The 25,691-nt window shown below is 53.6% G+C and overlaps 1 protein-coding gene across 1 annotated transcript; it reads right to left on the bottom strand.

Annotated features, from left to right (window-relative positions):
- Nucleotides 1-239: 239 nt before the first annotated feature.
- Hhipl1 (HHIP like 1) lies at nt 240-24,684 on the bottom strand. The gene is given in 11 exon segments (XM_028882101.2): nt 240-2,017; nt 2,020-2,208; nt 4,111-4,193; nt 9,023-9,104; nt 10,492-10,637; nt 10,959-11,085; nt 11,652-11,980; nt 13,925-14,068; nt 17,570-18,216; nt 23,296-23,580; nt 24,434-24,684. Coding segments are annotated over 10 exon segments (2,373 nt in total). The 5' UTR covers nt 23,569-23,580; nt 24,434-24,684; the 3' UTR covers nt 240-1,664.
- Nucleotides 24,685-25,691: the final 1,007 nt, after the last annotated feature.

The following is a 25,691-nucleotide window of genomic DNA, read 5'->3' as shown; positions in this document are numbered from 1 at the left end:
TACATCTGTAATGCTACCTTAAGTCCAGAAATCTTATTACCTCCCTTTTCCCATGAGGCTCAGAGAAGTTAAATGACTGGCATCCTCAGGCCACACAGCACTAGAACCACCTTACCAGTCTAATGTGTGTGAGAGGTGGACACAGAGCTGGGCAATGGTGGCGCACACCTTTAGTCCCAGCTGCTAAGGAAGCAGAAGCAGGCAGATCTCTGAGTTCGAGGCCAGCCTGGTCTAGTGAGTAAGTTCCAGGACAGCCAGGGCTACATGGAGAAACCCTGTCTCAAAAAAACCAAAGCAAACAAACCAAAAACGAAAGAGGTGGACACAGGTGACTTGGGAGTTGAAGGTTAAAAGAACCTTCTCAGCTAATCCTGACTCACCAAGTGCACCTGCTCAGCTTACTGTCCTCCACGCCCAAGCTCCTCCCTCCTATCAATAACAGAACCGACGGTAGACGCGGTAGACACGCTGCATCCCTCTTCCTTATTGATTGATTTCAGAGAACCACCAGCATGCAGAGCTGCAGAGCAGCCAGGGGGACCCTCCAACTCCCTCTCAGCAGTGATCCTCTCAACTGCAAGGAACAGGAGCAGAAGTCGAGTCTGCACCAGTTCCTCCGCCTGGAACACCACCCAGGCCTGTTCAGATCGGAACTCAGTCAGGAATGGCTACATCCTGTCCTCCCTGCCTGGTGACTCATTTGTTTCCCTAGATCCACCCCTATCTGAAGCTAAGTTACAGCTATCCTGAGCCCCTTCCAGGGGCCAGGCACAGAGCCACCGGTGAGGCCTTCCATGGGCAAGGAACTCTCTTCCCACAGAGTGGGAGGGGAGCTGCAGGCCCCACCCCCTTTCCTCTGCCCCTTCACCTTGCATCCCAGCTTCCAGGTGTGTGGTGGGTGATAAGAGGAGGGAGGGAAGGATTGCAAACAGTCCATTTGTTGACACAGCCGTGACACAGTCGTCTTGAGGTCCTGCAGGCTTCTCAGCCCATAGATGGGCCCCAGGAAGCTGAGAATCCGAGCCCCCACCCCCCCCCCCGTCCCCAGCTGGAGCCCAGAGGCTGAAGGGACTGAGTGGTAGCCTAGGGGTACTTCTGTCTCAGGAATAGGTGAGGGTCAGGCTTCAGGGACGGAGGGGACCCAGGAGCCTCTCCAGGGTGCTTGCAGGGCGCAGAAAGTGGCCTTGGAGGTCCTCCAGGCCCTCTGGTCTGCCTTCCCTCATGGGCGCTTGATTCCTCTCAGCAGCCTGATCCCTGATGGGCTGCAAATGGCCACAGGCCCCCTGACCCTATAAGATCCTTCTCTGTGGCTCTCAGACAGCCTGTTCTTTTTCTGCGGTGCCTCGGACTGCTGGGTCACCTGCCCACACTCTGACCGTGTTTCTCAGACCATGCTCCTGCTGGTCTGGAGCCTGTCACTCGGCCCTGGCCCTCAGTCTCACACTGTGAAGACAGCCAGCCTCCCCCACCCGGTGCAGTTCCTGAAGAGTCACCGCCCTCTCTCTCTGAAGTGCTGAGAGGTAAGAGATCTTACACACACACACACACACACACACACACACACACACACACACACACACACACACACACACACACACCACGGGGACACAGAGGTCACGTGCAGATGAACCACCTCATGGCGTGCCCGCAAGCCGAAGGGGCCCCTACAGGTCCGGGTCTTGGTGGCTGCACTCGACGCCAGCATCCTCTTCGTGCTTGCAATTATGCGTGCCCACGCCAGCGTGCGCGCACTCCAGCAGGTTGCGTTCGCTGCCCGTGCAGCGCACGTCGTCCAGCAAAATCGGTAGTGAGCGGCCCTCGCCGAACTCCGCACGCTTGGCGGCTCGCACGGCGTGCGCGAAGCCCAGCTGGCGACACACCACAGCAGCCGCCTTGGTGTCCCAGGCGTCGTCACACACTGTACCCCAGTGTCCTCCTACGAACACTTCGACCCGCCCGCGGCCGGGGCTCAGGCCAGCGGGTCGTACCAGGCGCACGGAGCCGTTCTGGGGCGCAGGGACTGCGTGCTCGGACGTCCCCGGCGTCGCCCGCCTCCCTTCCGGCCCCCTGGTCTCCGGCTGGGCCGTGCGGGCTTTGTGGGCCGTATAGTAGGCGCAGGGGCAGCGGCCGTGGGGCGCCTGCGGCGGGGCGCCTTGGTGGGGGCGCGGGCCGTGGGGCGAGGAATGCTCTCTGGCGTCCGAATGAACTCTGCGCAGAGGAAAGGCCTGAGGTCAGAGGGAACCTGCTGCCAACCTAGATGGCTTTCCACCTGCGCAGCCCCCAGCCTGTGCCAGGAAAACAGATCCGAAGGAAAGATGCCCGGCTCCACTCAGCTGACTCCACTCAGACCCTAAGATTAGGGTGCCTCTTAGGGAGCCAGCTGTGTTTGACGGGTCACCCTGACCCCTAAGGATGCTAGCCTGGAGTTGTGTCAGACGCTTCTTCAGTCATTCAGCAAGCCCTGGTTGGCAGGCAGGCGCTGTGCCAGGCCACTGCTGCTGTCTGTCCTAAGCCCTGCTCTCCCAGGAGTCCGCAGGCTACTGGGAAGTCCCTGAAATTCAGGCACAGTAAGGGAGAAGTTGTCTGGACAGCTTACAGGAGCAAGGGACTTATTGCTTCCTGTGCTCGCAGAGGCCACAAAGATGGAAGCTAGCAATAGCTTCAGAGTGAGTCCCAGTACAGTCAGGGCTACACAGAGAAACCCTGACTGGAAAAGCCAAAAACAAACAAACAAACAAACAAACAAAAACAATTGGCAAGGGCCCACCCCACTGTGGGTGTGCCAACCCTGGGCAAGTGATCCTGAGTTATATAAAAAAGCAGACTGAGCAAGCCATGAGCAAGCAAGCCAGTAAGCAGTGTTCTCCATGGCCTCTGCATCAGTTTCTGCCTCCAGGTTCCTGCCTCGAGTTCCTGCCCTGACTTCCCTCGGTGATGGAGTGTGACCTGAAAGTTGTAAGCAGAAATAAACCCTTTGTTGCTTTTGATCATGGTGTTTTATTGAGGCAATAGAAACCCTAAGGCAGATGGACTGCTGGATGGATGATAGCTGGATGAATGGATGGATCAATAGATAGATGGATAATGATGGCTTTCTAGATGTATGGTTGCTGATTAGCAGGATGCATGGATGGATAGATGAATCCATTCATAATGGCTAAATGGATGCTGGGTGGTTGGATGGGTAGATGGATAAATGGATGATGAATGGATGGATGGATTTGTGAGCAATTGGATGATGGGTAGGTGGATGAATTAATTAATGTTTGGATGAATGAGTGGGGAGATGAATTGATGTTTGGATGGATGGACGCCTAGATGGATAATGATGGATGGATTTATGAGGGAGTGGGTGGATGGGTAGATGAATGGATGGTAGATGGATGGACTGATGGATGAATGGATGAGTGGTTGGTAAGTATATTGATGGGCGGGCAAGTAGGTAGATGGATGATGATAGGTGGATTGATGAATGGATGGGTTGATGGATGAGTAAATTTGTGAGTGGATAAATGGTTGATGGGTTGATGGATGGAAGGTGGATGAATGGGTGAGCTGATGGATAGACAAATGAATTTCCTTCATCTCTTGGTATGCAAAAGATCTTATTATCTCAATCCACTGTTCCTACCTAGCTTGGACCCAATGGAACAGCCCCCTCTACCCTTCCATAAGACTCTCTCCCAGGCAGTCATTCACAGCCTTGAATGGTCTTCAGAACACAGGGTTTACTCATGGCTCCTCCTGTCCTGAACCAAGTGGGACAAAATGGAACTATGGAAGACCAGCCCAAATGCTCCACCTCCTTACTTGCAGATAGGCATCTTCTCTCTGTGTTCCTCCCAAGCACTTTGCATATCCCTTGCCTGATACAGATACCTCTTCTTGTCACATTCTGCCTAAGGCTGCAGCCCCCTGGGGTCGCCTACACATCTGTCAAACGAGATGCACTGTACTTGCAGGGTCCATTGATTGACACTGGCCGGGTGTCACATATGTGTCAGACATGGTGCTAGGTATAGGGGCTGTGGAAGCATTCCAGATCCTTCTGGGGCCCCATTCTGACCTAAGGGGTAGCAGGAGCTCCTTCTCCTACTGGAGAATACTTACTTTCCTTGGGCACAAAGGAGATGAGGCGGCTCTTCACCTTCACCTGAGCAGGGTGTATCTTACACTTCCCTGGAGGTGCCCGTCTGCCAAACACACAGAAGATCAGGACTGGGAGCCAGCCTTGAGCATCACCCCACACACACACTCCGTATCCCCACCCCCACCCCATCCCCTTCCCTTGCAGTAAGGAAAGAGGGTAGGAGCCAGACAGGTGTGCTCAGAGACAGCAGTAACTAGTGTCCAGCTACTGAACCCCTCTTACCGTAGGCCCTGCAGCACCCTGCCCCTCCGAAGCCCTCCCCCCGACTCCACATTGACCACCCCACTCCCTCAATGCCCATTCCTGCCCACCCCTTCCACCCCAGGCCTGTGAGAAGAGTCTCTCTCCCTGCCTCTAGTTTGGGGTTTCTGGTGGTACATAGGCCTGGCGAAATTTAAGGCGGGAGATAGTTAAGGCAAGCTAAAAGACACAGTGCGCAGAAGGGAGGAGTCGTGGGAAGCTGGCTTCAGCAGCAGGCCCAGCACAGCCTCGGGGCCTGCAGTTCAGAGAAAAGAGTCTGAGAAAAGTTGCCAGGGTGTGAACAGCCTCCTTCCCCATCCTGCAGAAACACAAGGACCAGAATTCCATTTAATTAGTTTTTGGCTGTTGATCTGTGATTCTTTGAATGGGTCCGACCCTGTTCCCAGACTGCCCCCACGTGGGCCCAGGACTTCAATGGGGGTTCCGTCAGCCTGGGATTGAAATAGCCACATGATGAGGTGGCCTCCTGATAGACTTGGCAGAGGAGGGGACATGTGCCTCTGCAAGACACACAGACGTCTCAAAGCTGGAGGCGCAGCCAATCCCTCCTCCGACCTCTCACTGGGTAAGGGGAGGAGGGTGTTGTCTCTTAAGGAAATGAAAAGATAATTTTTTTAACCTTTGTATGCTACACTGCAAAACACCTCAGTGGTTCTGTTTGGGCAGTGAGCTGAGGCCCCTGGGCCTTCCTCCCTGTCTTCTTCCTTTTCCACATGTCTGCTACCAGGCCTCTGAGGTGTGGCTGCCAGGAAGCACACTTCTTCCAAAAGAGAAAAATAAAAGGGAGGAGTCCCACCCACTTTTGCCTGCCTCTGACCCCAAGACCTTGAGCAAAAAAAAAAAAATGTCAAAGTCCTCCCTCCACACACAGGGACAATGAACCAAAGGGAGAGGGTGTTGTGAAATCAAAGGCCAGAAAGCAGCTAAGATGACATCTGGCAGCAATTAGATGCTCGGTAAAAGTGTCAGGTCCTTAGAGAATCATTCTTTTTCTTTTATTCCCCCCACGAAATATTTGTTTTTATTTTATGTATGTGAGTGTTTTGCCTGCATGTACATCTGTGTGCCACATAAGTGCAGTGCCAACAGAGGGAGTCTGATCCCTGAAACTAGTTCCAGATGGTTGTGAGCCACCATGTGGGTGCTTAAAACCTAACCCAGGTCCTCTGGAAGAACAACTGGTGTTCTTAAAAACTGAGCCATCTCTCCAGTCCCAGCATTTTTTTTTTTTTTTTTTTTTGGTTTTTCGAGACAGGTTTCTTGTGTGCTTTGCGCCTTTCTGGCTCACTTGTAGCCAGCTGCTCGAACTCACAGAGATCGCCTGGCTCTGCTCCGAGTGCTGGATTAAGGCGTGCGCCACCAACGCCCGGCCCAGCATTTCCTTTTTAAATGAAAATAATCTCAACTTCCAAGAACTATGGAGGATGAGGATGGCTCAGTGACTCAGCAGACAAAGGCTACCATCCTTTTAAGAGTGATGATGCCGGGTTGGGGATTTAGCTCAGTGAGAGAGTGCTTGCCTAGCACTTGCCTGGGTTCGATCCTCAGCTAAAAAAAAAAAAAAAAAAAAAAAAAAAAAAAAAAAGAGTGATGATGCCATGTGGAGAGAATGACCTTCCTCAGGGACAAACCATTGACAGGAGAGCAAGGATGATTGTGGTCCAAGTATGAAGCCACCTGGATGAAAGTGGATGGGACCTTGTGGAAAACAAATTGGAGACATATAAGAGGAGAGAGCATGCTTATGGCTTTTGTGAGAAGGATTGTCATGAGCCAGGTGGTGGTGGCAGCGCATGCCTTTGATCCCAGCACTCAGAGACAAAGAAAGGCAGATCTTGGTGAGTTCGAGGCCAGCCTGGTCTATGGAGCGAGTTCCAGGACAGCCAGGGATACACAGAGATACCCTGTCTCAAAAGAAGAAGAAGAGGAGGAAGAGGGGGAGGAGGAGAAGGAAGGAGAGGAGGAAGGGAGGAGGAAGAGGAGGAGGAAGAAGAGGAGGGGGATGAGGAAGAGGAGGAGAGGAGGAGAGGGAAAGAGGGAGGAAGAGGTGGAGGAGAGAAGTAGTTATGTCATTAATTGATCAATTTGTACTTTTGTAAGTCATGATTTAAAACAACACACACAGTATGAGGAGCAAGGAGTCCAAGAATCTGCCTGGAAACAAGAGCTATGAAAACATATTGACACTCTCGGCCTTAGCGCCCTCTTCCTTGGGACTCATGCGCCGTGAGAGTGAAGTGGAGGAAGAAGCGCATGTGCAGGCTGAAGCTCAAGAGGAGAAGGATGAGGCAGAGGTCCAAGTAAACATGGCCTGTGCACCCACGAGGCTGGAGGAGCCGAAGCAAGGGATGCTGAAGGCCGGGACTTTGGTGCAAGTTGCTGGACTGTGTGCTACTATCGCTACAAGTCTGATGGACCTGGAACATCACCATCGGCTTGCAGAGACCACCTGAGAGACTTTGCTTTCATTACAACCAAAACAGTCCCGCTGGCCCTCTGCCCTGGACCTATGGCATTCTGGACTCGCTCTGCTCTCACATGTAGCCAAGCGTAACTCGTGTACAATAAACCATCTTTCTCACTGTCTCAGCTGAAGAATCAAAAAGAAAACATGTTGACTGAATGAGAAGTGGGGTCCTGAGGTCAAGAAGGAGCATGCACCGGGCAAGGGAGCATCTGGGAGCTAGAGGCCTGAGGAGCTCAAAGGCAGCCTAGACCACACAAGACCTTGTCTAAAAAAATAAAAAATGCCAAAGAGCACAAGAGGAAAACTAAAGCAATCTTCAGAACACTTGAGAGACCCTGGTAAGGTGGTGCATACCTGTGATCCCAGCCCTGAGGAGCTGAGGCAGGAGGATTGAGAATTTCAGCCCAGCCTAGGCAACATGACAAGATCCTATATCAAAACAACAAAGCAGGCACCAGGGAAACGGCTCAGCGGGTAAAGCACTTTCGGCGCAGGCCAACGACGCATGTTCAGATCCGCAACGCCCATACACGAAGCTGGATGCAGTCCCACACATCTGCAATCCCAGCCATCCTACCATGAGCTGGGAGATAGCTAGGAGAATGGTCCAGACACTCCTGGGCCTGCTAACCTGGAGGCTAAGAACTAGCTCCTGAGAGGTGTCCTCTCCATGGCATGCCATGTGCATGCCTGCACTCACATATAACACACACACACACACACACACACACACACACAACACACACACACACACACACATGTGCACGCTGACATTCCCCTGTTCAAGAAAATGCCCCTCCAGAAGCCATACATTTTAGAGACTTTAGGAAAAACACCTGCCCAAACACTAGGCTGACACAATGACCCCTTTGTCATTGTTCACTTTCGCCCCTTGAGAGTGTGCGTTACACAATGACCTTTCTGGCCACTCTCGCTCTGGGGAAGCGTTCTCCTCTGAGATGGCACCCCTTGCTCCTGGAAGTGCCTCGTGCTATTCTGTAATAAACTTCATCTTCTACACAGACAGTAACCGCAAAATTAAACTGGAGAGGGGCTGGGGAGATGGCTCAGCAGTTACAAGCCCTGGCTGCTCTTCTGGAGGATCCGGGTTCAATTCCCAGCACCCACATGGCAGCTCACAACTGTCTGTAACTCCAGTTCCAGGGATCCCCTGGAATCCAACATCCTCACATAGACGTACATGCAGGCAAAATACCAATACACATAAAATAAAAATAAATCATAATAAAAAAATTTTTAATCAACTAGAACTAACTCAAGCCTTGTGTATGCCAGACAAGCCCTCTATATTCGTAGTCTGTCCAGCCCCCTGCCCCCCCACACACACACACACACACACACACACACACACACACACACACACAAAACTTTTAATCTGATCTCACTAAATTGCCTAGGCTAGCTCATAACTCTCAGAAGCTGAGCTCAAACTTGCCATCTTTCTGCCCCAGCCTCCTAAACAGCTGGGGTTACAAGTATATACCCATACATCTTGCTGAAAATCACTGTTTTTAGGCTCAGTATGTGTTTTAGGATTTCTTTTTTTTTTTTTTTTAAAGATTTATTTATTTTTATACAGACGAATTATTCAGTTGTACACCTGGTGCTAATCTCAAAGTTTAGGCGTCACTCTGAGCTAATCTTACACTGGGTCTCAAGTAGGGGAGAAACAAAAAAAAAAAAAATCTACAGGCTAGGAAGGGGGTTCCAGAAAGATCATCCCATAATTATTCGTTAAACACAGTCTAGTGTCTGCTCTGTGCCATTCCCAGGACCTGAGGGGCATGACCACGGTGAGGAGACTTTGGGCAGGTGAGAGACAATGCCACCGCCAAGTGATGACATCTGGGAGGACAGGGTAGGACAGGAGGATAAGTGGGTCAGGTTGATACACACTGGGCACACTACCCATGGTGGCCCCGGCTTCATTCATACCATGGAGAGCTGAGAGGGCGTTGTCATACACAGAAGGAGTCAAAGTAGGCCTTGAACCAAGGAGGAGGCCTCACAGCGAACACGGAAGCAGGTAGATGGAGGTGGGGATGTGGGAGTAGGGGGAAGATGGCGGCACTTGCTGTCTCTGCAGACACTATGGGCTGCAGGACACCAGTTCAGGGACTCACCTGGAGGGGTCTATCACTTTGTAGATGACTCCTCGCGCAGCAGTGGCACTGGGTACGCCCGTGGACATGAAGTACAGCTCCCCTTTGGACGGGGAAAGGGCAATGAGAAAACACTGTCTGCAACACAATCTAGGCCGTCCTGTCCCACCCAGGCTGCCCTCAGGCTCAAAGGCTGACCCCTCACCCCAACCTCCACCAACCCTGAAGTCCCCATATGTCTCATCCTGCCTCGGCCCATAGAAGCTCCCACCTCCACCCAGCATTACCCTGCTCCCTGCTTCAATGGGGTTCAACAGGCCTATTCTGCTGGCTATGATCATTTGGAAGCTGGGTCCCCACATCCTGTGTATGCATAAGTGCTGCCTAGGGTGGCCCTGTCCTCTTGGTCTCTGAAGATCACTGGGGCAGCAGAGGTCCTTGTACCATCATTGATGTGTCCAAAGCACAGCTAGAGAGCCAGGGGCCGGGAGAGGCTGTTTTGCTCTGTCTGAAAGCACTGATACTTGACGTGATCCAGGGCTGGCCCTGGGCTGGCCAGCTCACCGGCGCCTCCTCCTGGTTTCCTGTCACTCTGTGTCACTCAAATGACTGAGGAAGGGCCCTTGGGAACTGCACCTTCCTTCAGACTCTGTATGGGGGAGGAGAGATGCTGCTTCTAAATCATGTTAACCCCCTACTGACCAAAAGAAAAGGCTTCCAAGGGCTTGGTGAGCTTAAGAACCTCCGAGGGGCTGGGGCTGCCCTTTGGGAAACTCACATTCTAATGAGGGGGGTGGGTGGCAGTACAACAAAAGTTTCCCAGACTAAGCCCTGGGGACTTTGGGCACTGGGCCCTGCAGGGGATACCCCTCCAAAGGCTGTGGTGAGCGTTGCCTGGAAACTTCAACAAGCCTACACTAGAGCCTGCTGGGGGCCCCTAGCCTTTTGTCAGGGAACAATCCCAGGGCCAAGGACAAAGGCGGGATGTTGGAGTGGGACCCAGCCTCTGTGGTCCCTTCTTCTCTCCCTCCCCCCTCCGTCCCCTGCTGGGAATGTGAGGTCCAGTAACAACAGGCTAGGAGGCTGTGTCTGCCTGCTTTAAAATGTCAATGTGGTTCCCTCAGTAGCTCAAATGCAATCGGGAACCCAGCCCTTCTCCCATCTGCCTACAATTCCAAATTGCAGATCTCCCCAGACCTTGCTAACACTGGGGGCTTGTGCGCATTATGTCTCTAGTTCTCCTACCCAACCCACCATGGGGATGGAGGACAGACACTTCCCTAAGTTTCCAGATAAGAAAAGGGAAGCTCGGGAACAGAGTCTCTAGGGCTGATTCAAGAACACAAAAGGAAAAAGGCCAAGCCCCTGTACACAGCCCTCTCCAGCATGAGCCATTTCACGCTTAAGCTTCTTTAACTATCAGGATGACCAGGGTTGGTGGTTACAGTCCCAACATGGGCAGAGGGTGGAGGGGGCCCTTGCATGCTCACCAGCCTCATCCTCTGCAAAGGAGATGATATATGGATAGTAGTTGTTTATGAGGCCTGGGAAAGCACATGTCTGTCCACGGCCCATGCAGACCTCATTGTACTTCCACTGGCCTGTCTCTGGGTTCTCTCGGAGGGACATCAGTCGCCTGCAAAGGAAGATGAACTGTGAGGTCATGGCTAGTGCGTTGCACAAGGGGATCCATCCATCCATCCACTCCTCCATCCATCTACTCATCCATCCAGTTATTCACACACCCATTTCATCCACCTGTCCGTCTACTCATTCTTCCATTCACTTATCCATCCATCCATCCGTCTTTGCATGTACTTTTTTATTCTACTGGTTGTTCCTAAGAATGCCCGGGACTTTCTCCCTGAGGAAGAGACCTGTCTGGCCCACTCCTGAGCACACATACATACACTCCTTTCACCAGTCAGGAAGGGTATGGGTCATGTAGGCCACTTACCCGCTCATGAAATCACCGAAAATGTAGAGGCCATTGAGGTTGGGGTATTCGCAGCCCCGGTACACGTAGCCCCCAGTGACTGATTTGCCCAGCTTGTGAGGGTAGGCGAAAATCGGCAGCACATCATCTGAGGGGCGGTGAGAAAATGGTTTCATCCCGAGGCCTCACAGACAGCCCTGAGCCGCTCACGGAGAGGGGGTGGCCTGTTCGAGGCAAGCTCTCAGGGGGCATAACCGTATTTTTAGGACATGCATGGCGAGGAGGAACCTAAAATATTGCTTGAAGGGACCCCCGTAGCACAGGAAGGTCGGGAGTGGGAAAAGCCAGTCCTGTGAAAGAGGCAGGGAACAATGCTATATGGAAGTGGGGGAAGTGGTGACGTGGGATGTCTAGGGAGGGAGGGAGAGAGGCAGGGGGTTCCTATGGGGTCACTCAGTGGAGTGAAAGGGGTCGAATCTGGATTGGAGTTCCCCTGAAGAATGGGACAGATCTGGGTCTACAGACCCAGGGAGGACCTAGGTTTGGGGTTCTGGACAAATGCTGATCCAAGTTGGGGAGTCCCCAAGGGGATGGGGTGGGACAGACTGGATCCATGTTGAGGATCTGTGCAGGAGAGAGTTGGGGGCTGATCTAGTCGGAGGAAGGGTGAGGATCAGAGAGATGCTGTTTGGAGGTCCCCGGGGACGCAGTCACCGAGGGAGGCGTTGGCACACAGCTTGCGGTCGTAGCACTCGAAGCCCTCGCGAGCACGCCAGCCGTAGTTGCGGCCCCGCTCCACCAGGTCCACCTCCTCGTACTTGTTCTGGCCCACGTCCCCGCAGAACAGGCGGCCACGGCCCGTGCCTGACACCGGGTCTCCGCGGTCGAAGGAGCAGCGCCACATGTTGCGCACGCCCAGGGCGTAGACCTCGGGCCGCGCTCCGGGGTCGTCCACAAACGGGTTGTCGGGCGGGATACCGTAGAGGAGGCCGCGCTCCTTGCGGTCCACGTCGATGCGCAGCACCTTGCCCAGCAGCGCCGACCTGCGGCCGGGGCGGAGAGCGCCGGCGGGTTACACTGGGTCCGCGCAGGGAGCAGGAAGGGTGAGCCATCCATCCCTGAGCCCAGCCATCCCTCCCTGCTCAGCCATCTGCCCCGGCTCTCTCTGCACACCCTCCTGCGTGTCTGTCCTGCGCTCGCCGCGCAGCAAACCCTGCTGGAAGCCCTAACTCACCACCTGTCACAGCTGACCTTTCAGGTCAGAGCTGCCCTTTAGAGAGGGCAACCGAGCAAGGACAAGCCGTCATCCGGCTTGTCGTTCAATTGCACCAGGCCCTAGAAACCCAAGCTCTCCACCACGAACGTCTTCGAAATGCCATTATTCTAAGCTGTAATACTGTGAGTGCTGCTGTTCACATAGCTGTGCTATTGGGTGAAGATTGTACTAGAAAAAATAACTCGTATTTTTCTCGTAGTCAACCAGGTGCTCCCACATAGTGGGACCACAAAGTGCTGAGCCATTGAACCAGAACAAGTCATCAAAGCCGGATATATCAAATAGTACCAAATATAGTAGAGGGAGAGGGGACGTGTGCTCTAACTCCCTGGCAGCTCTAGGGGGAGGGGAAAGTAGCCGATGGCTTCACTGATCACATGAGCAAAGTGGTCCACGATGGGGGGGGGGAGTGCTAAAACAGTGGTTCTCAACTTGTGGGTCGCGACCCCTAGGGTCGCCTATCGGATATTTACATTACAATTCAAAACAGTAGCAAAATTACAGTTAGGAAGTAGCAATGAAATAATTTTATGGTTGGGGGTCACCACAGCATGAGGAGCTGTATTAAAAGAGTCCCAGCATTGAGAAAGTTGAGAAACTGTTGACCTAGAAAATACCTGGAGTGAGCAGGGTGGGAGCACAGCTTTTCAGGGTGGCTCCTGCTGTGCCCACTCAGGGCATGCTTCCCCCTCCATTAGCACATGGGAGCTGACTCCTCCCTCCAAGCCGCCCAGCAAGGCAGAGTTCACTCAGGTGACACATTTATGTCCCTGTCACTGGCACACAGCATTAGAACCCACCCAGTGTTTCCCTCACAAGTGTCCTGTCATGGTGATAAACACGCCAGCGGTAATGGTTCATCCCTGTGGCCAGTCACTCCAGGCCCCCACCCTCACACCCCACATCCAACTCCAGGATCTACAGACAAGAACTCCTAGCCGCAAAGTGATGCTTTTAACTTCAGCTCAGTGATCCAAGAATCCTCATGTAGTTTCTCAGCGCCAGCTCTAATCACGTGGCCAATGTGAAAAGGTGGGATGTTTCTTACTGTCAAACGGGGATGCATAAGCCACACACCGTAATCCACACATCTTCACTACTGTTACTTTCTTGGCCAAGAGAGGCTGCGGATTTGGAGGAAAGGAACAGGAGAGGCTGGCTGGGACCTCCTGGATATCCCTGTGCACATGCACAATTCTCCATGTGTGTTTATGTACACACACACACACACACACACACACACACACACACACACACACACACGAAAGGAGAAGGACGAACCATTTGCTCAAAACAGGAAATAGATAGATGTGGCGATGAGGTTGCACTCAGCTTCTGGGTCTCTTATGGGAGTGAGAGACCTACCCCAGGTCCCCCTTTGTCGTGGGAATACATGCCTTACCCCAGCAAGGCCCAGCGGGCCAGAGATCACCTTGGAGAAAGCCCTATCTTCCCAAAGGCTCACTGCTGTCACTTCTCGGGTATCTGTGACAATGAGTGCTGTGCCTGACCCTTGACAACCACTGGCACCTCCTTTCCTCATGACACTCTCCCACTGAGCTTGTCATTGTCCTCGCTAATCAGTGGGGTCCCAGCTAAAGGCAGGCTACCACCCTGCTCTGTGTGGGAGGGGCAGTCGATCCCCCTCCAGAAACACTGGAGAAGCTCTGTGTGCAAGCTGATGCCTGAGCAGAGAGGAAGCAGGACATACTTGTTTTGCGCATTTCCAAACGTCCCAAAGGGGTCTCCGGCCATCCCGCCATCTCCGGTAAAGATGTAGAGGTAGCCGTCGTCCCCAAAGAGCAGTTGGCCCCCATTGTGATTGGCAGCTGGTTCTTCAATCTCCAGGATTATCCTAAAGAGAGATAAGTAACCCCTCAATAAAATGCCTTCCAAATGGTAACCCCCAAACCGCAGTAAAAACTTCTCTCAGATGCCATTTCACAGTGGAAAAGACTTTCTCTCTTATAACATTTTTTTTCCAACAAGAACCTACAGGTAGGAGGCTATGGAGGGATAATTCACATCACTGTGTCAAGGAAGGACCTGGATGCTTGAAGAGGTTGAGTGACCCACTTGAGGGCACACAGGCCATCAGCATCAGAGCCAGGACCAGGACTCTGGGCCAGTGTTTTTCAACTGCTTTCCACACCTGGCACCCAACAGAAGTTGGTCATCTTCTGCATTACTATATCTTGTTTCCCACTAGTGAATCAGAGCACATTTGACATGCTCCTTTGACTGTTAGCAATGAGCTGCCCAGGGCAGTGGGGTGGGCCCTTTATCCACACACCCCTGGGACCTCCTTACTGCCACTGGAGGAGACCTTCCCTGTACCCAGTCAGCTGGCTTTCCATCAGGGCTTGCCATGGATGGGGGGCGACATTGCCATTCTCTCTTGAGAAGCCGCAGGTATACGATACGAGAGTGACCACGGTGGACACCTCAGCCAATGGCAGAACTCAGCCACACAAACTCCTCCAGTTGGTTCCTCTACCCTGGTAGCTACCACATACAGCAGTTGGTGTTCTTAGGGCATTGGCCATCCACCAACCAGCCTTTTGCAGCCCTCTCCCTGACATGTGGTTAACTTTCTGTACTTGAGCCCCCCAGTAAAATGAGTTCCAGAACAATCAGGTCAACAGAACCAGCCACTGCACTGACCTCATTCTCTCTCTCTCTTCTCTCTTTCTCTCTTTCTCTCTCTCTCTCTCTCTCTCTCTCTCTCTCTCTCTCTCTTGTTTTTCGAGACAGGGTTTCTCTGTGTAGCTTTGCATCTTTCCTGGAACTCACTCTGTAGCCCAGGCTAGCCTCAAACTCACAGAGATCTGCCTGCCTCTGTCTCCCGAGTGCTGGGATTAAAGGCGTGCGCCACCACCGCCCGGCCAACCTCATTGTCTTTTAGGAAAACAACAAAAACAGGACACAAGGTCAAAGTCTTTCGATCCAGACCTCAAGGCCTTCCTTCATCAACAATACTGGAGCTTTTCCATGGTGAGGCTGATGCATATGACGCTTACAGAGCCCCAAACTCAGGGTCCTCAAAGCAGAGGACAGCTCAGACTGCTCGTCACCCACCTCCTCCAGCCATGGGAAGACACTGACAGCTGACCTGGTACCATGATGGCTCCCTCTTGCCTTGCCAGCCATGCCAACTTCTCCCCCTGAGTGAGTCAAGTTCTACGGGATGTGCCCCGAGGACACTCACTGACACCTCAGTCTAAAACGTGTGAATCTGAATACTTCTGAAGTCAGGATTTTTTAATATTTTGTTTCATTTTTATTTGTGTGTATGGATGTGCTTCTGCCGTGTGTGTGCAGGTATCCTCGGAGGCCAGAAGAGGGCATCAGATCTCCTGGTACTGGAGTACCAGGCTGTTATGGGCTGCTCGATGTGGGTGCTGGAAACTGAACTCAGGTCCTCCTGAAGAGCAGCCAATGCTCTTAACCATGGAGCTATCTCTTCAGCTCCAGGATTTTTGGTTGTTTTCAGGCAGGATCTCCCTATATGTCCCTGGATTCCATAGAACTCACTATGTAGACCAAGCTGGCCTTGAACTCACAGAAATCCACCTGCCTCTGACTCCATAGTGCTGGGACTAAAGGCGTGCGCCACCACCGCCACTTGATCCACCACACCCACCTGATTTTTTTTTTTTAAGGCAGGGTGTCAGGTAGCTTAGGCTAGATGGACATGCTATATAGCTGGAGGTGGCTTTGAACTCTGGATCCTCCTGATCTGGTTACCTCCACTTCCTAAGGGCAGTGATTACAGGACATGTGCCCACCAATCTCAATTTCCAACTTGAGTTTTTATCACGAGTCATTTTTTATGTCACTGTTGGAGAAACACGTATTTCATCCTCCATCTACCCTCAGTCTGGTCCATGGGACAAACTGTCTCCCCGTGAAAAGTGGTCTCCCAGGCTTGGGTACAATCATGGAAATTTCTGTTTTTCTCCCCCCACCCCCACCCCCCGGCTGCCAGATAACTCAAAAGTCTAAATTAATTGCTATAAGACAAGATGTCTATTAACCCACAAAGCTACTGTTTTGGACTGTTTTTCTTTTTTATATGTCCCATATCAACATTTCACAGTTTCATCAAATACACAGTGTCCTTTTATTCGCCTTTTCACCAACACACCTGAGCCTGGCCTTGTTCCTGCTTGCTTTTTATGTGGGGGGGAGGGACAGGCAGCATCACTGAACTACATTTCCCATGCTCCTTTGCTAGCTGAACAATCTCAGCCAATAAAAGGCCTAGAGAGCCAGGTGTGGGGCTGATGTTTTATTTGTGTTTCTGGCAGTATCTATCTATACAATAGCTTCTCTTCCCCCATAGCTCCAGTCTGGTTGGCCCCAACCAGACCTACCCCACAGTTCTGGGGCATCACTTCTCCCTGGGTCCCTCCAGCCATAGGAGCAGACAACTTCCTCCAGTGGCCCAGACTCAATGCCTCCTTTCCCAGGCTGTCCTTCCAACACTCTACCAACCAAGACTCTTATTTTCAGTATCCACTCCTGCCTGGGAGAGTCTCTGAGGCAGGGTGACCAAGCCAGGGCACCTCCCCTCTGAAACAGTTGGGCATAAATCATAAAGAGTAGGTTCTGCAGGCACTGTGGGGGCTGGAGGTAGGAGCAGATTAAATGGGGTAAAAACTGGACACCAATGCCTGTAATTCCAGTACTCAGGAGGTAGAGACATAGAACATCAGGAGTTTAAGACCAGTCTTCAATATGTAGAAAGTTAAACAAGACCTTTGGAGGGGGGGAGGGAGGGAGGAGGGAGGGAGGGAGAGGAGAGGAGAGGAGAGAGAGAGAGAGAGAGAGAGAGAGAGAGAGAGAGAGAGAGAGAGAGAGAGAGAGAGAGAGGAAAGAGAGCCCCAGCTGCCAGAAGACAGAGAATGGAGAGTTAGGGCAAGAATGGCAACTTTGGACCACAGCCCAGCACGCCCAGTGGCAGGATGTACTTCTGTGGACAAACCAGGACTCCAGCTTGGATGCTTCCAAGCTGTGTGACCTAACAGGTCACTTTCCCCCTCTGAGCTGTGACCTCATCCAGTTTTATGAGTCAGATGAAATGACTATCTCTAGAGCCCGCAGCAGAAGAGGAGAGAAGCATCTGGCCCGCGAGGCCAGAGGCAGGGGTCAGGACATGACCCCACACACCATGTCTGTTCTGCAGAATCATTCTTCCCCAGGCCCCAGAGCATATGATTCAGGCCCCCATGGGGAGTGATAAATATTCACAGTATTTAAGACAGACTCGCTCACGCAGCCTTAACTGCGTGTGTCACGCAGCCTCCCACGTGACCACTCAGCCCTCCCTTGGCTGGGGCTCCCAGAAAGCCACCTCTCTGAGCCATGATCCACGGTGTTCGCATCATCCTCTGAGACTCTGAACTCGCTGATGCGGATCCACTCTCGGAAGCCGACCCCCACAGAGTAGTAGACATAGAGCTTGCTGGGATGTGGGAAGTGGGGGTGGAAGGCGAGGCCCAGGAAGCCCCGCTCATCCCCTTCCCAGGGTGACGTAAGCACTGCTTGGCTCACATTCAGGAAGGGCTTCTCCAGGCGAGAGCGGTCAGGCAGGTAGGCCCACACCAGCCCCACCTGCTCTGCCACGAAGAAGCGGTGGCTGCCATCCCCAGCGTGTACCATGGCAACAGGGTTGCGAAGCCCATTGGCCACCTCCTCCAGACACAGCTGCAGGCAGCCTTTGGCATCAGCCACCACACGGCCCAGGTTTGAGTTCAGGTTCTCGTTGACAAGCAGGCTTGGGAAACAGTAATCGGTGTCATCTAGGGACAGGTAGCGGCACAACTTGGCCCTGTGGTTCTCCAGGGCCCAGAGCTCACGGTCAGGGGAGAGGTGTCGAAAGAGGCCTCGGCAGGTCTGCCACATGTCCAGGCAATAATCCTCGCATAGGCCGGGCACTGTCCGCAGCGGGGTGGCCGGGTCCTCGGCATCATAGAGGTGGGCTGCATAGGGTGAGCATTCCTGTAGAGACAGGAGGGCTCAGAGACGCCAGGAGGGGAGCCCGCACACACCTGCACAATCTACTCCTTTGCTTTTGTGTCCTCATCCAAGGGTCACCTCCTAAGAGTCTGACCTCCCTGCCATTACTTCCAGGCCTCTGACTACCTTAGAAAAACAAAGCCCCCCAAAACTTACTATGAGCCTTCATTAAACCAAAACATAATATTCTGTTTGCGTATTGTCTTTTTTTTTTTTTTACCAGAATGTGCGTTCTATCAGAGCAAGAATTTTTTAACTTCACTGCTATATCCCAGACCCTCACATAAACCCAGGCCACAGTAGGTCACAGCAAATGGTGAGGGGACTGTGAAAAATATTCTTCCTTGCCAGCCTTCTGGCCACCTCAGTGTACCTTTGTCAAAACATTCCTACATCTATTATTCACTTAATGTTTCTGAGTACTTCACAGGGTTGGGAAACTGAGGCTCAGGGGCCCCCAGTGTTATCAGTAATACGCTCAGGTTAGTAGCAGATGGAGGCATCTGAGTTTGTCGTCTCAGATCTACCCTACTCTCTCCGTAACCAGACAGCCAACATGTACACAGGACCTGTGCGAGTGTGTGGGAGGCCCAAGCCTACGTCTCCCAGGATAGCCCGGGCCATCTATCCTGCCCTCAGTGAGACTCAACTCCTTCCAGCAGGACCCTGGAACTGTCCTCACTCACAGCTATCGACACAGAAGTCTGCAAGAGCAATGCTTCTCCTTGGGCACCGCCTGATCAGAAAGGCTCACAGGGTCCTTTCCCCAGCTCTGCCTTGGGGTAGAACTCATCACTTTTTCTGCCGTACGGGCTTCCCCATTAGTGAGATGCTATGGACCTCACTCAGGCCCCCTGTGGGCGCCATATGGGAGGAGAGTTAGTGCCTGAGAGAGCAAGCCCACAACCACAAACAGGAATGTGTGGATGGGTAACACATCCTCATCTCCCCTAGACAGCTCTGCCGTACAGCTCATCCAGTTGGAGTCCGTCACATGGCCCCTTCCCAGACCATCTCCCCGCTGGGCCTGCAGCAAAACTCTCTAAAACCCAGGCTCCTTGGGAACCTCTGTGGAGTCCTTCACACTGTGGTTACTTTTCTCTGGTGGTGTGAAAGACCCTTGTTGTCACTCCCCTAATCCCAGAGCTCAGTTCGGGATCACCAGAGGCCTTAGAGATGCAAGTCCTAGACAGAGAAGACAAGGGCGGCTATGCACTGCCTGTTCTCGCCGGGAAACCAGGCTGGGCTGTAGCAGACACCTCAGCAGAAAGTAAGAGGACAGCTCACCTCAGCACAGTGCTCTAACCCAGGCCAGGGGCTCCCCACTGTTACAGCTTCAGTCACTACACGGCCTGTCCGCTGGTCCCTCTGTCGCTGTGGGCTGAGTCCCACCTGACAAGCTAAGGGTCCTGTGTGTTCTTGGCATCTCTGAGCAGTCGCTGTCCTCATCATCTTTCATATGCTCCACTCTGCGTTCTGTGTGTGACAGGCCCGACAGCCAAGCCTGGGACTCTGGACTGGGCCAGCTCTCCAGTGATCCTCTAGATGCTATCGTGGGCCAGCAGCCACCAAGGGGAGTCCAGAGAGGAATACATACACTCTTCACAGGGCAGAGTCACTGTGACGCCAGTGTTACATGTGAGGGACTTAGGCTGACAACAGCCACATGCCAAGAACTGGCCAGACCAGGACTCACCCCCAAGCTTTATGACAGCCAGCCTTGTACTCTTTACACCAACACTTCACACAACCACCACCAACACTTTCCACCAACGTTTCACTCAGCAGAGCGCAGACTACCAGGCACTGGCCTTGGCTCCAAAGACACAGTAGAGATGGGCTAGAACCTGATAGCCCTGCTGATGGTAAGCTAAAGCTAGTCGTGGCTATTGCTCTGATCTCTTTGGCTATTACCTCATAGCCCTTTCCTTGTGAAAACTTACCCAGAACACATGGAGGGCACAGGGGATCTGGGGACCTGGTGAGGACCTTGGCGTCTGCCCACACAGTAGCCACTGAGGCTAGCAGCATCTTGCATGCGGTCTCTGTATTCTTTCTCGCACACAAGACCAGAGCCACCCAGAATTAGTAAATGACTAATTAGTAAATTAGTAAAAGGAGCCAGTAGCTGTTGCTGGCAGAGAGGGTGGACAGTCACTGGACCTCATGTCCGGGGTTGGGCAGCAAAACACCCACAGGAGCAAAGTGCCTGCCACCTGATGGCCCCAAGGTTGCCACAGACCAGTTACTGACACTCGTGACTCATGCCCTCAAGTCCCAAGGCTTCTTAACACCCCCCCCCTCTGCACCCCGCCAGGAAGACTGGGTTTGTACACAATGTTCCCTCTGTGGGATGTTCCTTCCTCCCTCACTTCCACATCTGGCAAACTCCTCTTCATGATGCAAGGCCCAACCCACAAGTCTGCTCCTTCCTCCTTTCCCCGGGGTAGGTTCCTGCCCCTGGGATGCTCAGGACACTCTATCTCTGACTCACACAGATTTGTCACCTGGTAATCTGTCACTTCCAGAAGCAACTGTCCTCTCCTGCCATCACCTCTGCTTCGCCAGAGGTGGCCTGGCTGCTCTGCCTGGCCATGACTCAATTATCGCTTTGCCTGCCTGTCCACCCCATAGACTGTGAGGCCCTCGGGGGGCAGGTGTCCCAGGATCCAGCACACGGTTTGGCTACAGGAAGGGCTTTGGAGCCAGTGCTTAAGTTCCATGTGTAATGTTTGGTAAACTCCTTACCTCTCCATGCCTGTGTTCCCATCTACAAAATGAGGAGAAGAACTCCAACCTCATACAGTTGTCGGGAGCAATGAACTGAGATGCCAGGTGTTTGTTCAGTAAATGTTCCCATAAGATGAACCCCGAGGGAGTAACTCAATGGTCACTCTCCCAGTCGGTCCCAGATGTCTGAGGGCTTTTCGCTACTTGCCCTGGTACCTTGGGGACGTCTCTTGGTTGTCTGTCTATCTCCTGGAATGAATGGCGAGGCTTTGAAGGCTACGTCTGTGACTTGCCAACTGCCTCGGCCCAGAAGCAGAGAACCAACTCCTCGCTGGCCCCGGAGAAGTGTCTGCTGAGTGCATGAGTCTGTTAGGCACCATCCCATATCACTATTCAATAACTCCATCGATGACCTCATGCATCCAGCTACAGAGAGGTTAACCACATGTGAGCTACACACCAGCCACAGTGAAGTTGCCGTGTGCAGCCATTGCCTGATATATTTCCCCAGAGGAGGGCAAAGCCTCTGGAAAGAGCCTCCTGCCTCTGCAAGACAGCTGCAAGTCCTGCATGATCCTTGACGGAAACCTGTAGGTAAGGCTCCTTGAGATTGGTGGCGGTGGGGACGGTGCTCCCACGCTCTCCCAGGACCTCCTCAGGGAGACCATGCCACAGCCTGGGCAGGCCGGCTGATGCAAGCTCAGTCCAGACATGAGGTCACCCCCAGAGACGCCTTACTGGAGGTATGAGCTGACGCTCTACCACAGGCTGCTCAGGCCAGGCCATTTTGGGCAGGTTCCCAAGGAAAAAGAGATGCCTCCTGCCAAGCAAACAGCCTCAGGATGGGCTCCTTCCTCCTCCCTGGTCCTGTCCATCTTCTTTGCCATGCTGAGCCCAGCACATGGTGAGTACCCTCTAAGCAAGCATGGCGTGGGCATAGGAACTCTGCTATTGACCTGGGTGCTGCAGGGAGACCATGGGCCTGTTCGGGTGGAGTTCCAGGCTGGGGAGAGAGGCGGGTGGTCCACCATACCCTCTGGTTCTCTTGAGATACACAAAGTGGGAGCTTGGTAGCTACATGAGAACACCCTAGAGCACCGTGCTTTCCTACCCCCTCTCCTCACCTCCCAGCACCCAGGTGCCCTCTCACAGGGGCACTGAATGTGGTCCGAAGACCCACCACTGGGCCATGTCACCCCTGGACAAGTGCCCACCTTTCCTGAAGTGGTCCCTGATCCTCACACTCTCCCTGAACCAACAAGTAAACAATAGAGGAATTCACCTACAAACCCCAATTGAACCACTCTATCTGTGTCATTTAATCTCCATGGCATGAGGTCGGGCTAGAAATCTGTCCCTGCTCTAAAGATAATGTAGCTGAAAGACTACCACGAGCCTCTCAAGTTCCCAAGCAAGGAGAGAGACGGTGATATCAGTCCCTTTATCTCGCTCCTCTAGCCTGCCCCCTGCTGGCTGGGACTGGAATTTTGTACTGCCTGGTGGGGGCCCTTTCACTGATGAACCCCTTTACTTCCGAGTCCTTGGTTAGGGGGTCAGCCTTGGGTTTTCCCTGACAGGCTGGCATTCCTGAGATCAGATCAGTTGCGCAGAGGAGACACAGGGGGTTGTGGTCAGAGACTCGACATTAACAAGAGGAAAATGGTAGTTCAGTGTGGATCAAAGTAAGGGTTCCACCATCAGAGAGGAGATGAGATGGGTCTGGGGAGAGCCTCTCCCAGGTAAGGAGCCGGGCCAGCGGCAGAACAGAAAGGTGGCTGTTTTAAGCACGTACAAACCCTACAGGCCTTGGTTCACCCTGGCCCGGAGAAATGGGCCCTCAGACTGCTCGTTAAGTCTGACTGAGGAAGGGTCAGACTGCCCACACAGCCACGCCCCACATTTTGGTCACATCCTCTTCGCATCCTGCCTTCCTCGGCCTAGCAAAGACCTCACCCTGGTACCTGAAAGGGGCAGGGCTCTCCGAGGTGGGGCACTGGGGGCAGATTCCAGAGCATCCCAAAGAATAGGAGTCTCTAGTCTTTGAGAGGCCCCTAAAAGTCCCAACATCTTTGCAAAGCAAATGAATAACAAGAGATGTCCTGGGATGCCTGGTCTTCCATCCTGGTACCAAGCACTCCCTCTTGGACATCCAAGCTCCAAAGTCCGGTACCCACTCCTAGCCCTCACCTCTGTGGGGTTGCCATTGCCTTAAAATCCGTGACCCACTCCTGAGTCTCGCCCTTATGGGGATGCCATCGCTGCTCCGCCCCCCCCTCCCGCCCCTCCCAGGGACCAGGGCCCCGCGTGCCCCGCCGCCGCGAGCCCGTTCACCTGGCACAGCAGATCCAGCGCGTAGCCGGCACACGTCGCCCACACCCCGGCGTCCAAGCGGGTCTCCAGGGCCCGGAAGCGCCGGGCCAGCTCCGCGTCCTGCTCCGCGGTGCAGCAGCCGAAGGAGGAGTACTGCACGCAGAAGCTCAGCGGCTGCGGCGGCCGGAAGGGCGGCCTGAAGTCCAGGCACTGCGGGTGTGCGGCGGCCAGTAGAACACGCAGAGCCAGCAGCGCCCCGGGCCCGATCCCGGCCACAGCCCGTCGCCCCGCCATCCGCCCGGCGGTCTGCAGAGGGAGAAGTAGAAGGCCAGCCAGCCCCTCCGAGACGCCCCCCCAGGAGCCGAGGGCCGCACCCCCGAGCGCCCGCCTCCCGCCTTGCCTGCACCCTCCCGAGCGCGAGCGCTCGAGGGAGGAAGCCCGTGGACTTGTCCCGCAGGCCTCGAATCGGGGACTCCTCTCTCTGGGGGTCACCTCTGCTTGGGAGCACTCTGCAGGACTGGAGAAGCGCGGCACAGCCTGGCTGCCGCTCTTCGGGCAGCCCCCTCCTCCTGGCCCCGAGCCTTTCCAACAAGGGCAGTGGCCTGGCCACTGGGAAGCCCTGGTTGCCCGGTTTCACAGTTCCACCTCTGAGTCTCAGCTTCCTCACTTGGGGCGCTACTTAGCCGCCAAGGAGCAAGAATCCCAAAGCCCAAAAGGCAGGGACTCCTGGGTTGTAGTCCCACCTCTCTCTGGACCAGACAGGAACTTGAGCAGAGTGTTTAAAAATGGAGGTGTGATGCCAAAGATAGGTGGTGTTGCCCGGGACCTCACAAGAAGTGAAGCCTGAGCCTGGGGTGGGAGGAAAGAGGCAGCAACACCCCAGTCCATCCTTGGCCCTGCCCAGGCTTCTGTCTTGCCCTGGCCATGGAACTCTCCACCCGCAGCCCAGAACCCATGGCCTCAGTCCTTTCTACATAGGAAGCCCTCACGGGTGTATCTCCTGGATAGGTGTCCACGGCTCCATCCGCAGCACTTGTCTCGGCTTCACCCCAAGAACACACATACACACTGCCTCATGGGCCCGGACTTCCATAACACCCATACCCCCTGGCACTTTCCCAAGAGTACCCCAGCACTGGCTTCTCCCTGGGGTACCCACCCTATCAGTTCTGTCTCACACACTCACAGTCTTCACCACCGAACTCAGATACCCATTCTCCGTCCGTCTCTTTGAACTGTCCTGTGTCAGTCTGTCTGTCTGCCAGCGTTGCTTAGTGTGGTTAGTGTTGCTTGGATTCCACAGAGCTGTGGTTGGAGCCCGAAAGGGGGTTGGAGTGGTAGCGATGAGTCAAGGTCTTCATTTGAGACCAAACATCTCTCTCTAAGTATTTAGAAGTGAGCATATTTAACACACAGCTGATGGCAAAGAGGTTGAAGAAGCCGCACCCGGTGGGACAGCGAGACAACACTGAGTTTTGCGACAGCAGTGGTGGTCCACAAGTCCCTGGTGGCAGGAGGTGGCTAGAGACCAGAAGCTATGACCAACAGCTGTAGCTGGACCCTCAGGAGGGAGAGGGGGAGACAGCCACTGTCAGATGATGGGGGGGGGCAGCAGGAGAAGAACACCCCATCTTCTGCCTCCTCCTGCTCCAGTCAGTATCTATTATAGACTGAACTGAACATAGATGGCTGAATAGGAGTCTGGAAAACGTGGTCTTGGGAGTTGGGTGGCCACACAAAGTGCCCGGCCACTGCAGAGCCCCTGGGAAATGAAGGCACAGGCAGGGAAGGATATGGTCACAGCTCCCTTGTCTCAGGCTGGTGGTCAGAATAGGGTAATGATAATACACCACTTGGGGAAACTCCTGGAGGCTGGATGTGGATGAATATGAGTGAGAGGCTATGCGTGGCACAATCTTAGGGTCATGCTCTTTTTTTTTTAAGATGTATTTATTTATTATGTATGCAGAAGAGGGTGCCAAATCTCATTACAAATGATTGTGAGCCACCCTGTTGGTTGCTGGGAATTGAACTCAGGACCTCTGGAAGAGCAGTCGGTGCTCTTAACCTCTGAGCCATCTCTCCAGCCCTAGGGTCATGCTCTTGCAAGTTTACCTCCAGGAACCCATCCAGGATCTCAGGGAAGCCCCATCGTGGTTCTGGCAGATGGAAGGAAGAGGGCTGTCAGGACCCTGAAGCAGGCTGTGTCTCCAGGAGAAAGGGCTTTGAGACTCACCATGAGGGAGAGAAGGCATCCCTTTACATTGACGACTCATTAAGAAGACAGTCACCTCAGACACAGTATGAGGGCCGCAGCCAGGGGCGTAGGGCTATAGACATCCCCCCTCTACCCCATCAGCAGGCTCCAGGGTAGCAGCAGGACACCCTCTGTCTGAGGAGAAACGAGTGAGGAACTC

The sequence above is a fragment of the Peromyscus leucopus genome, chromosome 14 (genome assembly GCF_004664715.2).
Source record: "Peromyscus leucopus breed LL Stock chromosome 14, UCI_PerLeu_2.1, whole genome shotgun sequence".
NCBI lineage: Eukaryota > Metazoa > Chordata > Mammalia > Rodentia > Cricetidae > Peromyscus > Peromyscus leucopus.
This window is presented reverse-complemented; position numbering and strand designations above follow the sequence as displayed.